The following is a 24,855-nucleotide window of genomic DNA, read 5'->3' as shown; positions in this document are numbered from 1 at the left end:
GCCTGTGCGGGTTTTCTTCGGGCACTCCGGTTTCCTCCCACATCCCCAAAAAAACATGGATTAATTGGAGACTCTAAATTGCCCGTAGGTGTGAATGTGAGTGCGAATGGTTGTTTGTTTGTATGTGCCCTGCGATTGGCTGGCAACCAGTTCAGGGTGTACCCCGCCTCCTGCCCGATGATAGCTGGGATAGCCTCCAGCACACCCGCGACTCTAGTGAGGAGAAGCGGCTCAGAAAATGGATGGATGGATGGATATATATACACACAAGACACATGCACACACACTTATATATATATATATATATATATATATATATATACACACACATAAACACACACATGGAACCTGAATCCCTGTAATGTATTATCACGGAATACAGATACAGTAATCCTCCGCTACATCACGGTTCTTTCTTTGTGGTCCCGGTATATTGCAGATTTTTATTACAGTTGTTACTCTCTTTTATACTCTTCGTACTATATTTTTGTGATCCATTGCTCAATATATTATACTACAGTATATGTGTTTAGGCCTTTCACAAAAGCATTTTTTGAGAACAATATATTTTCCCCAAAATCTTGACAATAAATGACAGTATCATTGATGGTTTTTTTTTATGCCACAGATATAATGATATTAGAGAATAATAAAGAATTGTACACATCTTACAAATTCTGCCATGCATAATCAAACGTACAGTATGAGCACAACTTTTTAATGTTCTCTTATTTATTAAATAAATGTAGGGCTGCATTTCACAATAAGAGCAAGTAAATAAAACTAAGCAGTATCGGGTCTGACCACCAGTTCCCTCACACAGTGCAACACATGCATTGCACATGTGTGTAAGTAAGTGTAATGGAAATACAACACTAATACTATGCTTGTACAGTAAATGGTTATTATGAATACATAAGATTGTGACTTTCAGCTTTTCTTATCAGAGGTCGTGAAAGCCAATCACTCGCATGATTTGTTTGGCAGTTTTTTCTTTATTATTATTTGTATTATGAATATTATTATTATTATTATTATTATTTTTTTACAACAAATGCCTTTCCCCACACAACCCTCCCCTTTACAGTATTTTGGCTTGAAATGGGTATTGGGGCACTGGCCGGCCGGGAATCGAACTTGCGCTGCCTGCATTCAGGAAACAGCATATAGCTACATCCCCAGTGCATTATTATAAACACATAAAAATGATTACAAGATATTAGATGTAAAAAAATTACTCAAGTGAAATGAATCATTAGATTAGATAAATCAAGTCAAATTTCTACTGAGACAAGTAAACAAAAATCCCCAAGTGCCTAAATGAGCAGAGAAAATCTAACCACTTGGCTTTTATCAACACTTTTGCAGCAAACGTGCTGCTAAACATACAGTAATTATAATATGAAGTCAGCAACGTTAAAATCAGGACTAGCAAACAGCATTATGTTTGTACTGAAATGTTTTTATAAACAAACGAAAATATACATTACATTGACGTCAGGTAAATCAAAATCACAATACCACAAATTAGGTATATTGTTAAATTGTGGCATGCTGCTCTTTTCTGCTTCTTTTCTTTTCCAGAAAACATGAACAATAGAATCCAACATATGTAAACAGTGTCGACACCATAATTTTAGTTGATGGTCTGTAACTGAAGCTTAAGTCCATAGAAAGCTGAAAGGGAGGTGTCAAGGCAAGTGCGGGCCAGCAGTCAAAGATCTTTTTACTTGCTCACTTTGAACAGGATAGTGAGAGACAATGACACAGATGAAACCCAACACGTGTGGTCGTAGGGTATGTGTTTTAACTGTCGGGACAGTAATGGCAATAGCTTCTGTCTTATGAGGTATGGTTCACATATCAGCAGAGTTCACCACGCAATTATGTTCAGTTTAATTAACAATCAGTCCTGGTTAAATCTTTTCCACATAGTTACCAGGGAAGAGACCTTCTTTTCCTCGAATCCTGCCTATCCACCATCCTGATGGATCTGTACAATGAAACAACCAAGAGAAATACATTAGCTACATCTAACAGATAAACTACTCACAAACAGTTAGGGATATTGGGTTTTTAGGTGAAATGTCAGGATGAAACTGAAACGCACTATAACCTTAATTTGACCCGCTCTAAACATTTGAATGCACATATCAACTGTTCAACATTTCAATACTTTTTGCCAGCATTGAATGCTTGAACATGTACATTTAAGAGTTTCAGACAAGGTCAAATTAAGTTAATATGAAGAGGTTATTGTGCATTTTAGGTTCGTCCTGAAATTTCACCCAAAAGCCCAATATCCCTAACTTTTTGTAAGTAGTGTAGATAACATTAGACCACTATCCATGCTCCATTGTAATTGTCCACGTACCTTCTTTGACAAGGTCAAACACATCATTGAACTCAAAGCTGATCTCGTCGGTGTCCTGGCCAATGTATTGATATAAGGCCCGACAGCGGGGCCCCAGAGGGCGAGGCTGAGGTTTGGGAGCAGGAGGAGGCCGCTGACCGATGCTCTGCTTCCTTTGTTTCCTGTGATAGTGAGAGACGCATGACAAACACATTTAACTCACTGCAACACCGTGTCTTTATGCAGCAGGAATACATTTGAGCTTTTTTTTTTTTTTTTTCATCAAGACATTTATGTGCAATGGCCAAGTAAAGACAAGTTTCTACAAATTAAAAAGCAAACACTGCTGCATGGGTAAACTTAAAGATGTCATGTGACATCAGAATCAGAATCATCTTTATTTGCCAAGTATGTCCAAAAACACACAAGGAATTACTCTTTAAGTGCATTTTCAGAAGGCATCCCAAATTGCTTTGGTCTCAGTGAGGCTTGAGAGCTGCACATAGCAGAAAAAACCTAGACATTTAGATTTAAATTAAAAATGTTATTATTATTATATGTCCAGAACTGCGATTGAATTGGTGATCATTGCCCTTGAAATAATGACCATTTGAATTGTTTTAAATACATACATTATACACTGACTTAAAATCAGTATTTCCTGGACCAGCAGTTCCATGCATTTTTGTCTTGTGAGTTAAACCCAACAAAAACTAAATTTACAAAATACAATTAGAAGCAGTTGTCAATAATCAATATGAACTCCAACCCATTATTTAAAATGTATTTACTTTCATAATTCATGGCAATTATTTTTTTTTTTATTAATGAGTTATTGAGATTGGTCTTGGTTTCTTATATTATTGACATACCTTTGGTGTATGGAGTTTAAACTGTTAAACTGTACGTTTTTAAAACTGGAAATTTAATAATTACATACATTTAAATGTGTCATATCTATCCTGTTTGGGCCCTCCCTTTCTTATTTCCTACTTTTCTCACCCTGACATGCCCTCGTCGGGCACATTAAGGAAGTCCATGTTCCCTTGGTTACTGTGGTTGTAGGTTGGGATCCTGGGAGCTCTCTGAAAGCCCAGTTTAGGCAGCGCCGTTTGAGGAGGTCTGTCCTGTTTATGCGGTGAGGAATATGTAATTTCCGATTGTTTGGGTCCTCTGGAGAACTGGCTCGCTCCATTCTGGTGTGCTGTGGAAAATTAGAAAAAGTACGACTTATCTCCCAAACAATGGATAGCTACAGCAGATAACTAAGTATAGTGGTGCATTGTCTTATGAGTTTCATTTGTTCTGTGAACATCCTTGTAACTCAAAACTCTTGTATCTTAAATCATCTTTCCCAATGAAAATGAATAAAATTTCTGTGGGGGATTGTACTACAAAGTCAGCAAGTGTGAATTGTGGATTAAGACAACAGTGGAATCTGAGCATTTCCTGATCTACTATCTGTGGGACATTGCATCACCTTGGCCTGAGACAAAGGCATCTTCAAAGCCTGACCCTCTCAACTACAAAGGGAACTGCACTGTATGCTAGCTTTAAATTGACTTGTCCCAGTAGATCTTGAATTGAGTCCTGGCACAGCCTGCCCACTGTTGGATCCACCAGGTTTCGGTGGTCTATGAAATTACCAAAACCAGTGTAGCCCGCCCCTGGCACACAGTTGTGCTGCCCACCGCTTGATTTACACCGGTCATGAAAATAGGGCCCTGAGTGTTTTTTTGTATTTGTATCATACAGCATTTAACTTTTTTTTTAAACAGCTTAAAATGTTACTGTACTTAAAATTGCCTATATGGTTGATAAAAATACATACATTGGGGAAACCAAGCATCCGCAGAGCAGACACATGAGACAACACGGACGGGCAAACTCCTCAGGTCAAGACTCAGCTGTCTACCTGCACCTCCAAGAGAAACAGCACTTTTTTGAGGACAAAAATGTGCATATTCTGGACAGGGAAGACAGATGGCTTGAAAGAGGAGTGAGAGGCCATCTACGTGAAGGTGAAAAGACCATTGCTTAATAGAAGAGGTGGCTTATGACACAACCTATCTCCCACTTACAATACCATCCTTTCGTCTATTCCAAAGAAACTCAACAATCCTGCCTCCAAAAAAATAACGCAAAAACATGGCTTCCTTGGCTTTTAGGGAGCTCCACTATCACTTTACACCTGAATGGAATATTAATGGGCGGCACGGTGGCCGACTGGTTAGAGCGTCAGCCTCACAGTTCTGAGGAGCGAGGTTCAATCCCCGGCCCCGCCTGTGTGGAGTTTGCATGTTCTCCCTGTGCCTGCGTGGGTTTTCTCCGGGCACTCCGGTTTCCTCCCACATCCCGAAAACATGCATTAATTGGAGACTCTAAATTGCCCGTAGGCATAAGTGCGAATGGTTGTTTGTTTCTATGTGCCCTGCGATTGGCTGGCAACCAGTTCAGGGTGTACCCCGCCTCCTGCCCGATGACACCTGGGATAGGCTCCAGCACGCCCGCGACCCTAGTGAGGAGAAGCAGCTCAGAAAATGGATGGAATATTAATGAGGGAGATTTCACCTAATGACTATTGTGGATGGACAGTAGCCTCTCTGCCTGGCATTCTAATGGCTGTACTTTTTTGGATTCCAAAATACTATCTGCGGTTTTGGGACGTGCCTCCAACTTGAAGCATAAATAGTTGATTTCTCCACACCAACTCAGCCTTCTCTGTCCTAAGCCTTGTTGCATGAACTGATGAAGCCTGCTCAGATGAGAGGCGAAATGTCTTCTAAGACAACCAGAACAGTCTAGTTGTGGTCGATTCAACTCCCTGGATGAATGAGAATATTTACAGGTGATTGATAAAGGTTTTATGATGGAGACAGGTTGACCCAGGAAAGGATTATTTGTTTTTCCTGTGGGATTTTAGTTTTTTCCAAATCGGAGCAAGCTGCAGGTTGACCAGTGTCATAGAAAGGATTGTGTTTTGACCTTAGAGGTCCCCCTTTATTATAAAAATGGTAATATAAAGCCCCTTTTCCATTGTACCGGTTCTACCCCCAACCAGCCTGATTCTGCCCTGTATGGTCACTTTTCGATGACACTTTTTTTATGCTGGGCTGTGACAATGGAACCGTTCCTCAGAACCTCCTCCCCACCTAGTTCTTAAACGCAGGCCAAGGAGGGCTGTGATATCACTTTCTTCTGAATGGCCGACAGGTGTAGTCGTTTCCTTAAGCGCGGTGACGTCACTGCCATTTGATTGGCCAGTGGATTTTTGCGCTTCTCAGCGGGGTTCTCGTCCACCGAATAAAAAAATGATCCCGCCCCAATCCCTCCCAGTTTTGATTGCTGCCTGTTGTAATGGAAAAACAAACGGCGGCCAGGCCAGGCCAAGGGAGGCCTAGGCAGAGCGGGCCAGGCCATTCTGGAATGTGAAATAGAAAAGCGTCATCATTGTGTGTCTTTACCTTTGCTGGCTCTGTGATTTCGGCCTCCACCATGTGACTGTTGACCACCCTTCCTAGTTGGTTCTGATTTTTAAAAAAATGTTTTGAATTTAGATTAATGGTATTATTTTGGCATTATTTATGTACAGTACACTTACTGGAAGACTTGGGTAGACCATTGCCTATTGTGATGCTAAGGGACTTTCCTGCAGGTTTGAGCTGGCCCTCGTCCCCTATCCCTTTCTGGAACATCACCACCCTGGAACCCCCTCCACCCCAGCCCTCTTTCTTCACTCTGAACTCTACTCTGTGTGGGGACCAAACAGAGTTCACGTAGGAGCTTTTTGCATGTAAATAAAATCTTCGTGTGTGTATTCTCACTACCTGTCGTTGAAGGATATTGTGAGCTTTTTCCCGGTCACGTCTTCGTAGCGTTTGGACAACAAGCTTAGGAACTCTGTCTTAAAGTTGGATTCCAACAGACTGTCATACTGCGCCTCGTGCAGAATAAAAAAGTCATCTTGTCTTGTACTGAAAAAAAAACAACAGAAAAAAACATCATGACATTAGAATTTTATTGTAAAACACAGTAAAATAATTCTAATGTAAAGTATATAAACAATTCAGTACAGATTTTTTTTCTATGGCTGTACTAGTTTTATAGCAATGAAAATGAGAGCACTCAGTGGAACCCCTAAAATATAACACAACTGTCATATACTGCCCTGCAGTTCCATTATTGGAGCCGGGAGGGCGCTTTGAGTCCTCTCTCCCCCCCTCCCCTCTCTGTTTTCAGCACCTGTCTTCAATCAGCCTCATCACCACCGGCCTATGTAAACCTGCCTGTTCTCAGAAATCCTCATCTAAGTATTGTAGCCTCTCCTAGCGGTACCATGGCCCACCTTATGTCAAGTAAGCTATACTGTTCCTCGCTCCCCTTGTCAACTCTTATCTCCTTGTTCCCAGTGCTCCCCTGTGTTCCTGACCCACATCATCCCTGCCACCAAGCCAGCCGCCTGCTCTGTCCACGCCGCCGCCTGCCAACACATCCAGGACCACCTCCATAACCTTTCCTCAATAAACTTTTCATCATTTTACATCTGCCTCCGCCTGCTCTTGCGTCCAGCTACTCCCCACACGTGACATCCAGGACCCTATCAGGCTAACTGATTTCATGGTTCAATTAATTTTGATTCAGCATCACTTTAGAAAATGAAAACCTATACAGTACTGTTTGAAGTCAGAGTCTAAGATTTGTGACTGTCAAGTCAAGTGTAAAAAGAAGTTAATTAAACAATTTGAATACAATATGACGTCATCCATCTATCCCTTTTCTATAGCGCTTGTCCTCATTAGGGGGTCAAGGTGGGGTCCAAACACCCTCGACTGGTCACCAGCTAATAGCAGGGTACATACAGACAGACAACTCATCCCCACTCACATTCACACCTATGGACAACTTAGAGTCTTCAATGAACCCATGCTTTTGGATTGTGGGTGGAAGCCAAGAGTACGCAGTGAAAACCCACGCAAGCACAAAGAGAACAATCGAACTCCAAACATGAAGGCCAGAGCCGAGGTTCAAGCTCTGAACTTTGGTAATGTAAGGCAGACGTGTTCACCACTATTAAACAGTGATGCCATGTGTACTTAACGGATACGTAATATATGTGAATACTGTGTATGGGGTCCTGTTTGAAAGAGAGTTGCTTCATAAAAAGACTAAAAGCGCCTATTGTTGAAATTTGAGTCAAATTCTGAGTTGTCGTTAAACACATTGACAATATCTCTACCTGAGTGAGATGCCATTAATGCTCCCAAACTCCAGCTTTCGTTTCAGCACTTCCTTTATTTGCCCTTTCTCCGGACCTTTCTTCACTTTCTCTCGACCAATCAGATAGATGCCCTTGGGGGTCAAGATCAAATCTCTCTTGATGGACTGGGTTGTGAGAAAAATGAGCAAAGTCAGAAAGAAAAGGAAGAGGCTGCCAAGTGTAAGGTCAGGTAACTTCTGGTATTTCCAAATTTTCTGACAGCAGACTTCTATTCAATATTGGCCACATTTCAAACAAACGATTCACCTTGAACCTTCGATCGAACTTGTTGACAGAGTCTGCGAAGTCAACCCGCTCCCTTTTGGCCAGGAACTGTCTCAGCTCGGGCCTCTGCTCCAGACCCAGGTAGTCACCCACAAAGTTTCTGTTGATACTGTTTTTCCGCCGCTCTTTTGAGTTGTACAGGATGTCTGAAGCTTTTATGTCACATGGACACAGAATACAGATACATGTGAATGTGTCGCACAGCCCTCTTCCAGTTATAAAATATGAATGCAGTTTTTCATGCTTGGAAACTTACCCTCTTCTCTCATCTGCTCATACTTCTTTCTGGCGATGTATCTTCTATAGGTTTTCTGAATGATCCTGGCAAAAGTGTCGAATTTTCTCTCCCTCATCTCCTCAAGAAGAAACAGCTAAGGAGAACACATTGTACACGCTCATCATATCATAGTTCCGTCAACAGTATTTCATGTTGCACAGAGACAGAAAATACTGTATACACAATTCAAACTGTGCATACGGTACATGATGAGATTATTAAAATGGATGTCAATAAAAGTTTTTATTACCGATTCTGGATTTTTAACAAAGACCTTGGTGCGCCCCATTTGGTACTGGTCATTATCCATGTTAACCGACCGGAGGAGGTGAAGAACCCCCTGCTGCTCTGGACCCCTCCAGCGTGGCCACGTCTCAGCAGTCAGGATAGCGTACCTGGATACACAAAGCATCCAGTAAAACATTCAACAAAAGTAACACTGGGAGTGTGCTATGTTTGTGTTTTTGTAAACATACATCCACAATTGTGCGTTAACAATTGTACTGCAATCATTTTCCGAATAAGTGGTACAGTTCAGTTCAATTCAGACCACAGCGATAAACCCTGGTCTGACTTATGTTTCCTGTGTCAGCAAGTGTGACGCCTAAGAAAGTTTCCACAGTTTAAGAAATCTACTATAAAGTTAAGTAAACAACGAGCAATAACGGAGCATTTTGTGTTCTTTCTTCATTCTTCAAGGGAGGATTGTGTGCCAAATAGGGGTGTTATTATAGGATCAGTTATTTTGATACCCTACACGATAAAAAAAAAAAAAGTTAACTCCACCAAAATGTAGTACTTGACTAAAGAGCAATTATCAGACCTTTGCAGGAATTTGGTGAACACCCTGCGGTATGCAAAGCCAGCCCTTCGTACACGGATGTTTTCTCGTAGTCCGAGGTATTCCACCTGATGCTTAACCCTGAAAATACAGCGCAAAAGCAGAAAAAAAATAGTTAGTTTTGCGTGGGTGTGTGTGTGTGCGTGTGTGCGTGCATGTGTGTTTCAAGTTGATGGCGCAAACCTGCTCTCCTCCCAGTCTTTGGGCCTTTTTGTCTCATTGGGTTTTATACAGCGGATGTAGTGAGGAGTACACTTCATTAGTGTGTTCACCAGGTCATTCGCTTGTCTCTGTGTTAAGCAGAGAGTAGACCTGACGAAAAATGTAATTTCTCCTTGTTATTGGTTGGAAGATGCATTCACACCTTGATTTTAGATCCTGCTGTAGTTGGCCTGCTTTTCTTGTCTGTATTGAGGTTTTCAGGGAACAAGGAGCGGATGAAGTCACTGTCGAGTCCAGAAAGAATATGAACAAATTAATTAAACCAGAATGTATGCTGCTGTGTAGTGGGTGTGGTATAGGTGGAGGAGACTCACTGATGACTCCTTTGCATGAGCTCAATAAGGTCAGGGAAGAGCACGTCGCGGTTTCTCTCACAGAAGCCGTTGATATCATAAGACACCTGAGGCAACAAGAGACAGACTGTATCTAATGTTCGAAGTTTAAAAACCAGTCGAAACGTTAATAAAACAAATTTGGAAGAAAAACATGACGGCGGTTCTTGGTTCACGACAGAGTTCTGTTCCTATGGCGACGACTTACCATGAATTTGCACGGGTTGAAGTGGAAACACATCGTAGTTTATCACTACCCTACGCTAGTGTTGTAAGACACTCGAAACCAATCTAGGTCTTGAGACCTGTCTCGAGACCACATTTTGAAGGTCTTGGTCTTGTCTTGGACTCAACTCCCAAAAGTCTTGGTCTTGTCCCCGTTTCGGATTGGCCGGAGATCTGATCTGCTGTTCTTCAACTTCATTCATGAATGTGCTAATAAGGAGAAGCACTTGATAAACCAACAAATACCTTCGATTCGTGTGTTACTAATCCTCCACCACCCGTGTAATGACTGCAAATGTCACGATGTTGTGGCTCCGGAACAGCGCCCCGACGTGCACACCCACGCAAGTGAAAGGTGAGACAAAAGTGAGCAAGGAGAGCCCAGAGCAAGAGCAACTCAACTGTGATTAAATTTGGCTTCCTCAACCACAAAGACTTGTAAAACAACATGCAATAGAAAACACTGTACGCTGTGTACGGTAAATTCTGTTGTCTTCAACCCACTGTAACGGCTGGGACGACATCAAACTTTGGCCGGCATCTCAAAAGAAAACATAAACACATGTAAGCTAACATTACCTAAGTAACACCGGCAAATGTAATTTTGTCTTTCTGTCATGAATCATTCTAAAAAGAGGTTTTAATTTCACCTTAAATCGGCTTTATTTAACAGACATGTATTATACGTTGCCTGTAGCTTATGAAAAATCAACACAATTGGCTATTTTTTCCCCTCTTTGTACAATTAGCAGCACGCATAAACTAGCTCCATACTTGCCGACTCACATGAAAACACGTAGGGCTTCTTACAAACGCTGCCATCAATTTAACACATTAAGAAGAAATATTTAACGCATTAAGCTGACGCTAAAGACGACGTTGAAAAAACTTGTTAAGATTTGAGATTTTTACATGCTGTGTTTTAAGAGTGGCAGACACCATGTTTTTGGCTGTTATATTTATTAAAAAGAAAACTAAAATTAATGAGAAAATGTGTTTTAACTGCTTGTTGTCATGGTTTTTAAAATGGATTTTATGGTCTTGGTCTTGTCATGGTCTTGGCTTGTCTCGGCCTTGGTCTTGAGTTGGTCTCGAATCGCAAAAGTCTCGGTCTAGTCTTGGTCTCGAATAGCGTGGCCTTGAGTACAATACTAACCTACGCTAACAGAAGTAAAGTGATAGAGTAAATATTTGTATGAAAAACACTGTAAAATATTTCACTCTAAAAATAGTATTTTATTTTATTTTATTTTATTTTATTGCCAGCATTGATCCAGTAAAGTACTGTAGGTTTCTACAGTATCTTGCTGTACTTATAATTACAGTAGATATGATGACTAAATATGATGCGCCCCCTTTTTTTTTTTTTTTTTGTCACGTTTGTTTTACTTTTCAATCTTGGTTGGGGTCTTGCTTACAATTCAGGCTGAAGTGAAGTGAATATTCTCAGACAGAAATAGACGATTGGCATTCCTGCTAGTGGAGCGTCCGTTTGTCTAATTGGTTCCTGTCACAGTAAGTACCTTTCCAGCGTAGTGATGTATAACAAAGCCTGAGTTCCAGCTGTTGAAATGCTCGTGTGTTCCAACGGCAGCCTGCAGTTTTTGCAGCAGAGTGCCATCTGCGCCCTCGCCTTTGGCATACATGGTGGCACACACATCATCCAACACGCTCATCACACCCGGCGGGTTCTGAAAGGACCGGGAAGCAATATGTTTGTTCCAGGCAACAACACTTTCAGGTGAAAAATCTTTTTTTTTTTTTTTTTTTTCTTAACTGTGTGTTGTTGGAGTGCTATAATGTTCCAAATCAAACCAAAAATGAAACTATTAACAAAGGAAATAAGCTTACCAGTTTATTTTCAATAAGGTCACACACAATCTTGTTGTTGAAGTATTGAATGGCAGTCCACTTGATGCCCTCCTGAACATACTCCTCCTGTAGAGAGAGTTGGATGGACACATTTTTTGTAAAAGGCCATTGTTACATTAGATATTGGAAACAGCAGTATGCTACCCACCTGCTCTGCCTTCAGAGTCAGTTCAATGAAGATTTGTTGCAGTTTCTCATTGACAAAGTTAATACAGAATTGTTCAAATCCATTTCTCTGAAAAACAACAAATCTGATCAATCCTTACTGAATTTCAAACACGTGTTTCATGTTTCATACACAGTAATAATTTTAAACTGGCTGCCTATGCTGTCAAGGAGGCCAAGGTGTTTTTTACCTGGAAAATCTCAAATCCATAAATGTCAAGTACTCCGATGCTGAATTCTTCATGCGGTTTTTGGATGGCTTTATTGATGGCCTGTACAGGGCAGACAGACAGACAGCGAGCAAAACGGAGAGTTAAAAATAAACTTTGAAGTGAATCAGGAGAATCATCACTGAGTCTGTTATTGCTGCTCTGTTTCAAGTTGGACGACCTCCACCAGGTAGTCAAAGACGCGTGCATAAAGGGCTTTGGCCAGGGCATCTCTTGTGTAGGTGGCCTGCTCCTGGTTCAGGGTCACGTTGATGGACTCCGACTTCCCTCCCCACTTTGAGTCCATTTTACGGCTGGTCAGCTTCTCCTGGAGACGGTTGGGGTCGATGGCAAGCAGGTAGGCTGGGAAGGCGAGCACTACAGTGACCGCAAAGAGAAGGCGTTTAAATGTGTTGTATCACACTATAAATATGGATATGAACAAATGATTTGAAATGGAAACTAACTGAAATTAGATGACTTTTACAGTGAGTGATCTCTATCCATTTTCTATAGCACAGAGTAGCCGTTCACAGGCTTCAATTAACCTAACACACATTTTTGGAATGTGGGAGGAAGTCAGAGTACAAAACACGCAAAATCCACACAGGAAAACTGGAGCAGATGTTTGAATCCCTAACTTGGACGCCATGGGCAAAAGCATACTCAGCACCTGCTAAGGACCTCCGTGACCACTAGGGGGCCCCCAAGAGCAAACACGTGTAAACAGAGCCTGGAGTAGTTTTTTCTTTTCTCTTTCTTTCTTTCTTTCTTTCTTTCTTTCTTTCTTTCTTTCTTTCTTTCTTTCTTTCTTTCTTTCTTTCTTTCTCTTAATTGTATTTGCAATAATATTCAAGAAGAGCAGAGCAACATGAAACAGATGTGTGTAATAAGTTTGTGAACTGAACCTCAGTTCAGTTCACAAACATTGTGCCCACAGTCATCCTTGGGGGCTACCCAAGGACCACATGAGTAGCTTATGCGCCTGTTCTAAAAATATCTCACCAGTGATGGGGCATTGTGATTTCCTAGGAATGTTATTATTTGAAAATGTAAACACTTGCAGAGATCTAGAAATAAAGTGTTCCACATTGACATTTCTCAGGGTTATTTTTTTACGATATTGATAGCGATCTCTAAGTTCTTTATTATTTGTTACTCTTCACTGTTATTCTTGGGGCGTCACAGTGGAAAACTGGTTTTCAGATCTGCTTCACAGTTCTGAGGACCGGGTTTCAAATCCCGACCCCGCCTGTGTGGAGTTTACCTGTTCTCCCCGTGCCTGCGTGGCTTTTCTCCGGGCACTCCGGTTTCCTCCCACATCCCAAAAACATGCATGCTAGGTTAATTGACAACTCTAAATTGCCCGTAGGTGTGAATGTGAGTGTGAATGGTTGTTTGTTTGTATGTGCCCTGCGATTGGCTGGCAAACGGTTCAGGGTTTACCCCGCCTCCTGCCCGATGATAACGGGGGTAGGCTCCAGCACGCCCGCGACCCTAGTGAGGAGAAACGGCTCAGACAATGGATGGATGGATGGATGGATGGATAATATTAACGTTTGTTTATTCCAGATTCAGTGTTTAAGCAACATTTAAAACTTTAATGATACATTTCTGCAGAAAAAGGAAACATACACATCACAGTGATTTTTTTTCATGAAATATTGAGTTTGTACCGCGACGTTGTCCCAATTTTTAATTTTGGCCCCCCGTGAATTTGAGTTTGACACCCCTGCCTTAGGGAATACATTATGCACTTGCATGCATGATGTGTGAGAAAGTGCATTCGTGTGTGTGTGTGTGTGTGTGTGTGTGTGTGTGTTTGTGTGTGCCTACACTGTGTTAGTGAACATCACTCACTGTCCATGCTCTCCACCTGTCCGTAATTTCCTGCCTCTATGAAGGTGATGTTCCCCAGGTGGAGGATGCCTGCAACAATCTGCAGCACCTGAGCCCGGATGTCACCTGGGATCCCAATTACCTGCATGGCTTGCTGGAGACCAAGACACAAAATAATGAGGGTGCTTCTTTTGGGGCCCTGGTATCTATTAGCATCAGCACCGGCCACAACCTTATGTACACAGGTATTCATTTAACAATATACGGTATTTAGTTCACTTAATAATAGTAGCTCCAGTCAAACAGCGGCTTATTTCAGCTTCACTTGTCTGGAATTAATTATCCAAATACTTTTGAGCCACCTTTACTCTACATCACAGACGTCAAATTCAAGGCCCAGGGGGCAGGTCTGGCCAGCCACAATTTTTTAATGTGGCCCACATGCATTTTCCTCTGTTTGCACAAGACATATAGTTACTCAGACATTCATATTTCTAATTATATCAAAAACCAATTTAACACCCTGTATATTCTTCTGATATTGTTTATCATTGCAGATGGATTAAATGGTCATACAGGTGTCTAATAATACAATTAGTCTGCATGATGGAACCATGGGGCTTGTTTTACCTTTGGGGAGGGTTAACTACTAATCGCCGTGTATGTGTTCTACTTCTGTGAGTTAAATTCATTATGTGTAAAATATGTACCATTGTCTCATGGAAGTCCTTGCTGTCATTGGTTCCATCCACTTTGTAGGTTCCAGACTGGTTGAGGTAGAAGTAGTAGTCTGGGGTCATGATGCCCAGGGCCTCCTTTTGGTGAGCACTAGTGCCCTCCATCAGCTGGAAGACGGCAGTGCAAGGGACGACAAAAGTCATATTTGCATAAGAGGAAGTTAGTTCGAAGTGTAGAAGCATGTGACTTGATGTGATCATGCATCCCCTTTATCCGACCTGATAGTAAACATGGAAGTTTCTTTCGCTGTCGTTCTGGCACACCACCCTCGACTTCTCCAGAAGAAAGTTGGAGATTTTGCCCCCGTCAGGCTCCCCACCTCTGCTGAACTGAATCTCAAAGTATTTCCCCTGTTAGATGCATGATACAGGACAAAGTATGAGGGGCCGTTAGGGACATTATTCAGGATTAGCTCTCACACTTACTATTCAAATGCTTTCACGCACACACAAACTACTGAAAGGCTCTCATAAACACAACTCAAACCCTCTCATACGCATGAGGCTTGCTCTTATAAAGACTACTCAAACACTTTTATACGCACCAGTCTTTCTCTCATCAAGACGTCTGAAACACTCCCATAATCATTATTAAAACCCTCTCACACACACCAGTCTTGCTCTCATAAAGACTACTCAAACCCTCTCATACGCATGAGGCTTGCTCTTATAAAGACTACTCAAACACTTTTATACGCACCAGTCTTTCTCTCATCAAGACGTCTGAAACACTCCCATAATCATTATTAAAACCCTCTCATACGCACCAGTCTTGCTCTCATAAAGACTACTCAAACACTCTCATACGCACGAGTCTTGACCTCATAAAGACTACTCAAACAATCTCATATACTATCAAATAAGAAAAATGACCCCATATTGAGAAACTAAAATATAACGTCAAACGAAATAGTGAATTAATTCAAGAAATAAAGTGATTTTTTTAAATGTAGAAATTAGGCTGGAATTTGCCCTCTGAAAAGTACTTCAGTGTTTAATCACGCTATGAACACTGAAGAAATACTTTTCAACAATATTCTAATTTATAGAGATGTACCTATATTTAAAAAAAACTCATGAAATATTTGACTCTGAGTGTGTGTAGTCTGTAGTGCATATCTATATGACACGAGTTTCACTACAATTTAATTCCTTCATTCCCTTTGGCCACCTCATTAGGTACACCGGCATAGGGGAGCTTAAATGCGACTATACGGCCATCCTGCTTGCAACGAACCGTATTTCAGATTGTAACGCAGCGGTGTTGAGAGAGAGACTTGTGCGGATGAGAGTGTTTGAGTAGTCTTATGAGAGCAAGACTCGTGGGCATGAGAGTGTTTGAGTAGTCACTATGAGAGGAAGATATCCACATCCACATTACTGAAAAGGCTCTCAAACGCACACAAAACAGAAATGCTCTCATACTTACTACTGATTTTTTTCCCCCACTTAAACTACTGAAATGCTATTCCCCCCCCCCCCCGCCCCCTCCGCTCATTTACACAACTGAAAAGCTCTCACACCCACTATTGAAACACTCTCATTCACACTACCTAAATGCTCTCATGCACACTACTGAAACGCTCTCATCCACATTACAGAAAAATTCTCAAACACACTACTGAAATGCTCTCATACACTACAGAAACATTCTTATACACACTACTGAACTGCTCTCATGATCACTACTGAAATGCTCTCATACACGACTGAATTTTTTTCCACTTTAATACACTACTAAAATACTTTCATTTACATTACTGAAACCCTCTCATACACACTACAGGAATGCTCTCATTACGAAAATGAAATGCTCTTATACACATTACAGATTTTTTTTGTCACTCATACACACTATTTAAATAGACGACTAAAACACTCTTATCCACATTACTGACAAGCTCGTAAACACACGACCAAAACGCTCTCACTACTGAAATACTCTCGTCAACACACACAATTGAAATGCTCTCATACATACTACTAGATTTTTTCCCACTTAAATACACTACTAAAACCCTCTCATCCACATTACTGAAAAGCTCTCATACACACTACTGAAATGCTCTCACACAAACACAGTACTGAAATGCTCTCATAAATATTTTACTCTCATATACACTACTTATATACACTACTAAAACGCTCTCATCCACATTACTGAAATTCTCTTTTACACACTACTGAAATGCTCTCACACAAACACAGTACTGAAATGCTCTCATAAATATTTTATTCTACTTAAATACACTAGTAAAATGCTCTCATCCACATTGCTGAAAAGATGTTTCACACACAACTGAAATGTTCTCATCCACAGAAATTACATGCTCTCATCCACACTATTGATTTTTTGTCACTCATATACACTACTTAAACACACTACTGAAATGCTCTGAAACACACTGCTGAAATGCTGTCATACATACTCCTGTTTTTTCCCCCACTCATATACATTACTGAAACACTCTCATACACACCACGGAAACACTAACACACTGTCGAAAAACTTTCACGCACCATACTCTAATCTGCTTGTATAATACACTGAAATAAAAAAAAATCAGTAGTGAGTATGAGAGCGTTTCATTAGCGTGTATGAGAGCATTTCAGTAGTGTTTATCAGCGAAAACCATTTCAGTAAAGTGGATGAGAATGTTTCAGTAGTGCGTGTGAGAGGTAATCCTGAATTATGACCCTAACGGCCCCTAATGGAAGAACTCTTTTAGATAATGAATAAAACGGCGCTTTTTAGATAATGAATAAACTGGAGCTTATTTCCATACACATTTACTGTATAAGCCATTTTATGAACAATAATAGCCAAAACAATTTCTTGTACCTCTCGTAAATGCTCGATTAACCACATTTATACATCGATACTGTAAGTCTCACTAGTGAAAACTGTACAAAGCATTCAAACAAGTGTGCACTAAACACTTCCTGCAGCTACATGATGAAAATAACAAGCATGCATCTTGCTGTGTGTGTGTGCACATAGTGTGTATGTGCCAACAGGAAGCAATGCGATGTCATGTCAGTTACCAGTACGCTTTTTTGTTTCTGTTTTTTCTGGGTGTTCGGTTACAATATGATGTCCCCACGTAAGAACGCTGAGTTTCAAGGTTCAGCTCAGAAAGAATGAGAAAGTTGGTTTTGTACTCCGACTGAACCTAATATAGAGGCTCTTTTATAATGTGCACAGGCTGAGGTTAGAATTTATCTGTCAATTGATGTGTCAAATGTATAACTGTGGCTTAATCACAGGGCAACACTATTATATTATACTTCAAAAAACAAGCAGCAATGACATCATAGAATGAAAAGATATTAAACAGTTTTGCAACATCTTATGCTTCAATTCAATGGACATTGTGCTGCTCCCTTCGCCAGCTGGGGGCAGAATAATGCTATAGTGTAGTAATAGTAGTATAGTATAGTATTGTATAATAATAATAATAATATGAGCTGTCTCAGCTCCTCAGTAAGATACAGTAATATTAGTCATGAGTATATATATATATATATATATATATACATATTCAGTCTATATGTGTTTCGCCACCATTTCTGTTAAAATATCCATTGCTTAAAGGGTTATAACACTGCAACACCGACGCTATTCGTTGTCCCATCAATGGTGTTTTGTTTTTATTGTTAGCACTAAGCTGAATGGATTTAACTAAAGGAAAGCTAAGTGGCTGTTTTAATTACACAATGTGTAGCTCTGTTTGTTTTATGTTTCGTTTGACAGTAAACTTCAACAGTGAGTGGTATTAAACAGTTAGAAGCCTCTTAAAAAACATTTGCTAAAACTACCACTGTCTGAAGTTTTGCATACTCCTGCTAAATAACAGATCAAATCCAAATGACTGAACATCATCAGTAGCCAAATATGAATCTGCCTGAATCTGCAGGCAACGGTGAAAGCATAAGAAAAATAATGTTTAAAATTTTACTCACAAAGCGGCTCGAGTTGTTGTTACGGACAGTTTTGGCATTACCAAAGGCTTCTAAGAGAGGATTGGACTGCAGAATAATGTCTTTTACATGCTGTAACACATTGAGAAGGTGGCAGTTACAACACTTACTGTATATCAACACACATGTCATGCTGCAAGGAAAACACTTATTTTTTAAAAGTCATTGGGTCTACCTGAACTTTTGCTCCTCCTCCTGATACTTTGGATATATAGCCCATGATGTACTTCGCAGCCACTGTCTTTCCCGCGCCGCTTTCGCCGCTAACACGACACCAAAGAAAACAAAATGGTAAAACACTCACACAACACACAAAGCAAAAAAAGTAAACGTGGCAGCCACCTGATAATAACACATTGATTTTCTCCTTCGATCATCATGTTTCTGTACATGTTGTCAGTCAAGGCGTAGATGTGGGGTGGATTCTCATACTGGGCCTAAACATACACAAAAATTGTAGTGAGTTCAGGTAGAAGGAATACAATATTACAGTGACAAAATATAAAAGAACCCAACTCACTGCCCCTTGGTAGAGTTCGATTTCTCTGTCAGAGAAATATGGCATCTGTTTGAAAGGGTTTATTGATATCAACACAGGGCCAATGTAAGTCTGCGCAGCGTAGTTAAGAAGCAAAATTCATATTGACATTTGTTGGCAGGCTAACCACTATCCTACTGTACAAATCCATGTTTGCTAGTACTCAAAACAGGACTATACGACAAAAACGTGTTCACTCAATACAGTAACATTTATGGTCAATTAGTGCATTTCTGTGGATGGATGGAGGATTAGCGGTACAGAAAATAGATGGATGGATGGCTATTGTTAGCAGGCGCCACGGTGGTCGACTGGTTAGGACAGTCACCTCACAGTTCAGAGGTCGTGAGTTCAAATTTGGGCTTCCCGCCTTTCTGTGTGGAGTTTGCATGTTCTCCCCGTGCCTGCGTAGGTTTACTCTGGGTACTCCGGTTTCCTCCCGCACCCCGAAAACATGAATGGTAGGTTAATTGAAGGCTAAACTGTATAATACCTCGCTCTCGCCCAAAGTCAGTTTGCGTAGGCTCCAGCTCACCTGCAACCCTAATGAGCATAAGCGTAGAAAATGGATGGATGGATATTGTTAGTATTAATCACTAATTCACTGTTTGTCAACATATTCAGCCGGTCTTAATTGGGAATGATGTATTAATTCCATTCATTCATTCAGCTTCCATACCGTTGATCCTCACTAGGGTCGTGGGCGTACTGGAGCCTATCCCAGCTGACTCTGGGCGAGAGGTGGGGTACACCCTGAACTGGTCACCGGCCAATCGCAGGGCACAACAACAAACAAAACAAACAACCATTCGCACTCACATTCACGCCTACGGGCAAGTTAGAGTCTTCAATTAACCTACCATGCATGTTTTTGGGATGTGGGAAGAAACCGGATTACCCGGAGAAAACCCACGCAGGCATGGGGAGAACATGCAAACTCCAAACAGGCGAGGCTGGATTTGAACCCGGGTCCTCAGAACTGTGAGGCAGACATGCTAACCGGTTTTCACTGTGCTGTCGGGAATGATTTACTGTGCGGGCCTCCCGTTGTGCACTGGTCGTGGATTTGCCCATGCTCCGTGGGTGCTGGGGTGGTGCCAACTGGCGTCCTCCTTGGTCCCCCATTCCAGCTGCCGGTGGGGGGGCGGCGGGGCCCTCTGTCGCTCCGGTCCTTGCATCCGACTGTGGTCCCTGCGACCTCATCTGCGTGCCCGGTTTTCAGGCCGCTTCGGCGGGGCTGGTGGACCACCCTAGGTCTCTCGGTGTGGGCGGTGTCCCGTCCACCGGGCCACTCTCGGGTGGACTTCTCAGCCCGACCCCGCCTCTCGGTTGGTTGGGGTGGGGTCCTCAGCCCTTCCATTGCAGGCGCAGCAATTACAGGTAACTTTTGAAGGTTATTGTGCGTACGAGACGGTGTCAATTCACTTGCATGTGTCTGCAGACACACACCCCTGCCGCTCATTCTCTGAGTGTGAGGCCACTCACTCATTGCAACAAATAACTCATAGCTATGCAAACTTCTTGGATATCACCTCACTTGCACTCTGGTCCTACAGATGTTTATAATTTACACACTACAGTCGTACAGCCGTGGTGCTTTCAACAAGTGAGACCGTTGTCAACTCGCCAAAAGCATGACATAGTCTGTGACAGAATACAAAAGCACACTGAATAATAATAACAGAGTCAATAAGTAAGTAAGGATACAAAAATGTATTCATCCATGTATCTTTTCTTGAGGTTTTCCACAATGGCGTCCTCTGTGATCTTGGACAACAGGACCATGTCGTCCACTCCACTTTGCTTCACATTTGGACTCTGCCAGTGGTACTTTGCCTTTACCGCACACACACACACACACACACACACACACAAAAAGATCAGACTGCTCTTTAAAAAATATTTACATTTCCCCCCCCAAAAAAAACAACAAAAAAATGTGGAAAGCTTATCGTTAAACTAGTATTTCTTTTGTGTCAGACTTTTTATTTGGATGCCGGAAGACACCATTTATGCTTCCAGGCTTCCAGATCAAAGAAAGTAAAAAAATAAATAAAATAATAAAAACTACTCTGCCCAACAGTATTGGATAAATCTGTGGATTTATTGTGCACAAAGTAGAAAGAAGCTCGACGTTTCAGTATGCATACATATGACGCATTTTTTTATACTGTACATCCAGTTGCGTCAAATGTATTTAAAATGTGCATGTCATTTACATCGTTGACCAAATGTCTCTAGTTTTTCAAGTGCGTAATAGGGATTAGAAACAGGTTTAAAATTTAAGGTGACATATTCATTTTCTGCCATATGACTGCAATAAATCATACTGTATGACAGTACCTACACATCAGGGTAAAAGGAATACATTGTTGCATGTTTTCAGAGGTTATCTCACTGTTGGCTTTTTGATGGTTAAAGAATGGACCACCAATAAAGTCCTGCATGAAACTGGTTTAAAAAAGCAACACAAAAACACAAATAACAACCACGAGCATGTCACACTCAGCGGTTTCACCTTGGCTAATCCCAACCCTGAAGCCCTTTTACTGACTTAGTTTTTAAAGATATAAAGTTGTTTATGTTGCTATGGACACCCTTTTACACACTCAAGTCACATTAAGACTAACTTTAACGTAATTTTCTAGTATTTTGTCACCCCTCACTCTCGTTTTAATTTGTATTATTTATACAGTTTTTCCATGAAAAGACTTAAGGTACTGCATGGACATTGTGTGATCTTGGTGAAGACAGAAGTATGAGGAAGTGTTGTTCCAGAAACTGTAAGCCTCACTCGTCTTCGACTTCCCCCTCTGACACCTCATCGCAGCTTCCTGTAAAATTCGGCTGAAATTCTCTATTTGGCACCATCTCACTCTGCAATACGTGACACCATCCTGGTTAGGTTAGATACTGAAGGTTCCTGAAGGAAGACTGTGGTATCAAGTTGTTCCATCAATAGCAAATATTACAGAAAATAAAGTATTGGGAAGCAAAAGAGTACAGTACTGTACACGCAAGAGATTGTGTGCAATACTCTTGAACCACATTAAGATGTAGAGGTGGAAATCTAGATCAGTGATTCCCACCCAGGGTGCCGAGGCGATCATCAGGGGAAATTATCCAATTCAACTTCATTTGTGAGAACACTGCTATTTATTAATTATAAATGTACTTTTGTCCATCTCTCTATGCCAGCGATGTATCATGACAGGCAGAACAATTAAAGGACCAATCTAATATATTGTGAACATGGGCACTTATTCTATAGTTTTGGACTTTAAAATGATGTCTGCAGAGAAAAATCCTCTCAAAATAGGCTCAGTTGTAATTTTAGCCTTATTTTCCAACGATATATTTGATTTTTCAGCCTGCCCACATACAGGTCGAAACCTGCGTGATTGACAGGTCAGCCTGCTGATGTCAGCGACAAAAGACGAGCACATTTTGTAATTCGAGGGCATGTTCTTGGTTGCCTCACAAATCGATTCTATTGGTTTGGCACCACTTCGTCTGTTAGTTTTACGCAATATTAGCCAATTTAAAGTGGTGAACATAGCTTGGGAACAAATCTGTAAACGTTCTTGAACCCTCAAAATTTCTGAGAAGTGCTCAAGAATGCTGCCTTGTTCTACCATTCAATAACAGTTAATCAACAACTAATCTAGTATAAAATTAATTGACAACTATTTTGTTAATTGAATAATCATTAGGAGACATTTTTACAGACATGAATCTAAACTTGTCCAAATCCTTGGAATTTCAGCTTCTAATCCATATGTGTCAATCTGGTGGCCCGGGGGCCAGATCTGGCCCGCCACATCATTTTATGTGGCCCGCAAAAGCAAATCAAAATTGCTAATTGCCTATGTAATTACGTTGCGATATTGCAAGCATTTCTGTTACCAATCTCGCTTTGTAAAGAAATGTTCTAGTTAGAAACGTTTTTATAGGCGTCTGCTTTTACAACCAGTTATTCACAATTTGTTGTGCATATCTAATTATATGAGGTGATAATTCCTTCATATGGGTTCACAGTCATAATGGCCCTTTGAGGGAAGTCATAACTACGATGTGGCCTGTGACAAAAATGAGTTTGACACCCCTGTTCTAGACAGTAAATATTCTCCGTTTTCTGTAGTTCTCCATGAAAGCAGACTGATGAGCTTTGTGTTTAGTTCAAAATAAGAAATATTCAAACATCTGCTTTGACTTTGGAAAACAATGATCAACATTTTTGCTGGTTTTCTGACATGTTACAGACCAAACCCGTACCTGAAGGGATATCATTTTTTTAAAAAGGTTTTTTAAAATCTGATTCATCGATTAATCGACAGAATCATCGATTATTAAACTAATCGTTCGTTGCAGCCCTACAACCAGAATATTCAAAATTATTGGAGAAAGGCTAAAGGCAGCCAAAGCGTAAACTGACTCCACTGCTTTACTCAACTGATACTCCACCATTAAATTCCATTGAACCGATGAATCAATATGTGTGTAACTTATATGTATATATGTGTGTAACTTATGTGTAACCAGAAAAATAACTTTACACTGCAAGAAACCATGAAATCATTCTGAATGAGATCAGAGGTGTCGAGAAAGAAGGAAGCTCTCATAAAAACGAAGTGGGGCACAGTACCATTATCCCAGTTGGCTTCGCCTGTCCTGCCTGTCCAGGTGCACAACCCCCAATGAGTGCAGTTGGGTTGAAAATGATCAGATGGCCATCACGCAGCAAGAAAGGTCAGAGGCACCTTCCGCCTACAAGACATCCAATGGAGCTTTGAAACCTTGTTCCTCATACAGCCACAGACGCTGTGTGAAACAAGAACTGCTCGAGGGTGACACGAACACGACATTGCACACACTTACCACACGAGCGAAAGCTGTGACTTCTCCATTTCTGTCATACAGTAATTCATCGGCCAAACACTGAGATAAACTAGTGGGCCTGCAAAAGCACCAGTCCAGGGGGTATACTTATCTTTCAAAGTGTTGTGAAATGATGTGTCTGCATTGTTTGCAGCCAGCTCCACCCAGCCTGTGATGACTTCATGTTGTTTGTGTCATCGGTGCATGCTGCTACCAACGCATGAACTGATGCAGGTGCTAAGAGGAGGGACATGTGTAGCGAGCCTGTAGTGTTCTTAGAAGATCAAGACATTTTTTTCATGACAATACGTCACTTTCTATAGTAGTTGTCCTCAATCGTGTCGAGGCTGAGCTGGCGCTAATCCCTGCTGACTTTGAGCACACCCTGGACTGGTCGCAGTAAGTTCCAGGACACATAAGGCCTGCTAGACTGATAAGGATTTTTCACATTTTTAAAAGATTGTTTATCTCTTACATTTAACAGTTTTGGTTGTACTGTATGTGTTGTGCTCTGATAATGTCAACACAGAACACCACACGCATGAAGATTCTGTCCCATGACGGATCTCGACTCAAGTCCTGCGAGACAGAATTCTCTATTTCCTATTTACAAATGTTACGCTTTCGTCTGTAGTTGTCAAGCAGATGTGACGGGCCCCAAACCAATTTCCGCTTGGGGAATACAGCTCCATTTTTGGATCTCATTCAATTATGTTTATGGGCATATCTTTCATTGAGTTTTACATGCAGATAAATGTATGATTCGCACAAAAAGGGAAGATGATTTTTTTGGACGAGGTGACAATCAGTAATATTCTACCAAGCCACATCAGTAAAAGTGAAG

At 41.1% G+C, this 24,855-nt stretch overlaps 1 protein-coding gene across 2 annotated transcripts; it reads right to left on the bottom strand.

Annotated features, from left to right (window-relative positions):
- Positions 1-1,441: 1,441 nt before the first annotated feature.
- Positions 1,442-24,204, bottom strand: myo1f (myosin IF). 2 transcript variants are annotated; one of them, XM_061683213.1, is made up of 29 exons: positions 24,012-24,204; positions 23,779-23,900; positions 20,841-20,969; positions 19,116-19,205; positions 18,938-19,032; positions 18,771-18,858; positions 18,578-18,667; positions 14,834-14,965; positions 14,588-14,722; positions 13,899-14,031; positions 12,220-12,416; positions 12,021-12,101; positions 11,813-11,899; positions 11,644-11,730; positions 11,316-11,483; positions 9,550-9,635; positions 9,378-9,459; positions 9,197-9,303; positions 8,996-9,094; positions 8,423-8,567; positions 8,152-8,266; positions 7,878-8,047; positions 7,590-7,735; positions 6,181-6,327; positions 5,955-6,103; positions 5,818-5,880; positions 3,356-3,557; positions 2,375-2,535; positions 1,442-1,993 (listed from the first exon to the last, which is right to left on the bottom strand). In XM_061683213.1, the coding sequence occupies exons 2-29, from the start codon at positions 23,779-23,781 to the stop codon at positions 1,917-1,919; spliced, it is 3,264 nt and encodes a 1,087-aa protein (XP_061539197.1). In that variant the 5' UTR covers positions 23,782-23,900; positions 24,012-24,204; the 3' UTR covers positions 1,442-1,916. The 2 variants fall into 2 exon arrangements, with proteins under 2 accessions (XP_061539197.1, XP_061539198.1); XM_061683214.1 differs by lacking the exons at positions 1,442-1,993; positions 2,375-2,535; positions 5,818-5,880; positions 5,955-6,103 and having other exon boundaries at positions 3,355-3,557.
- Positions 24,205-24,855: the final 651 nt, after the last annotated feature.

Source organism: Phycodurus eques, chromosome 8 (genome assembly GCF_024500275.1).
Source record: "Phycodurus eques isolate BA_2022a chromosome 8, UOR_Pequ_1.1, whole genome shotgun sequence".
In the NCBI taxonomy this organism is placed as follows: Eukaryota; Metazoa; Chordata; class Actinopteri; order Syngnathiformes; family Syngnathidae; genus Phycodurus; species Phycodurus eques.
This window is presented reverse-complemented; position numbering and strand designations above follow the sequence as displayed.

What these genes read in the sequence shown, in the direction of transcription:
- myo1f (XM_061683213.1), bottom strand. An exon ending in ACTTCCATGTTTACTATCAG is followed by an intron (nt 14,723 to 14,833) that starts GTCGGATAAAGG and finishes GCCGTCTTCCAG; the next exon opens with CTGATGGAGGGCACTAGTGC. An exon ending in ATGGATTTGAGATTTTCCAG is followed by an intron (nt 11,900 to 12,020) that starts GTAAAAAACACC and finishes GTTGTTTTTCAG; the next exon opens with AGAAATGGATTTGAACAATT.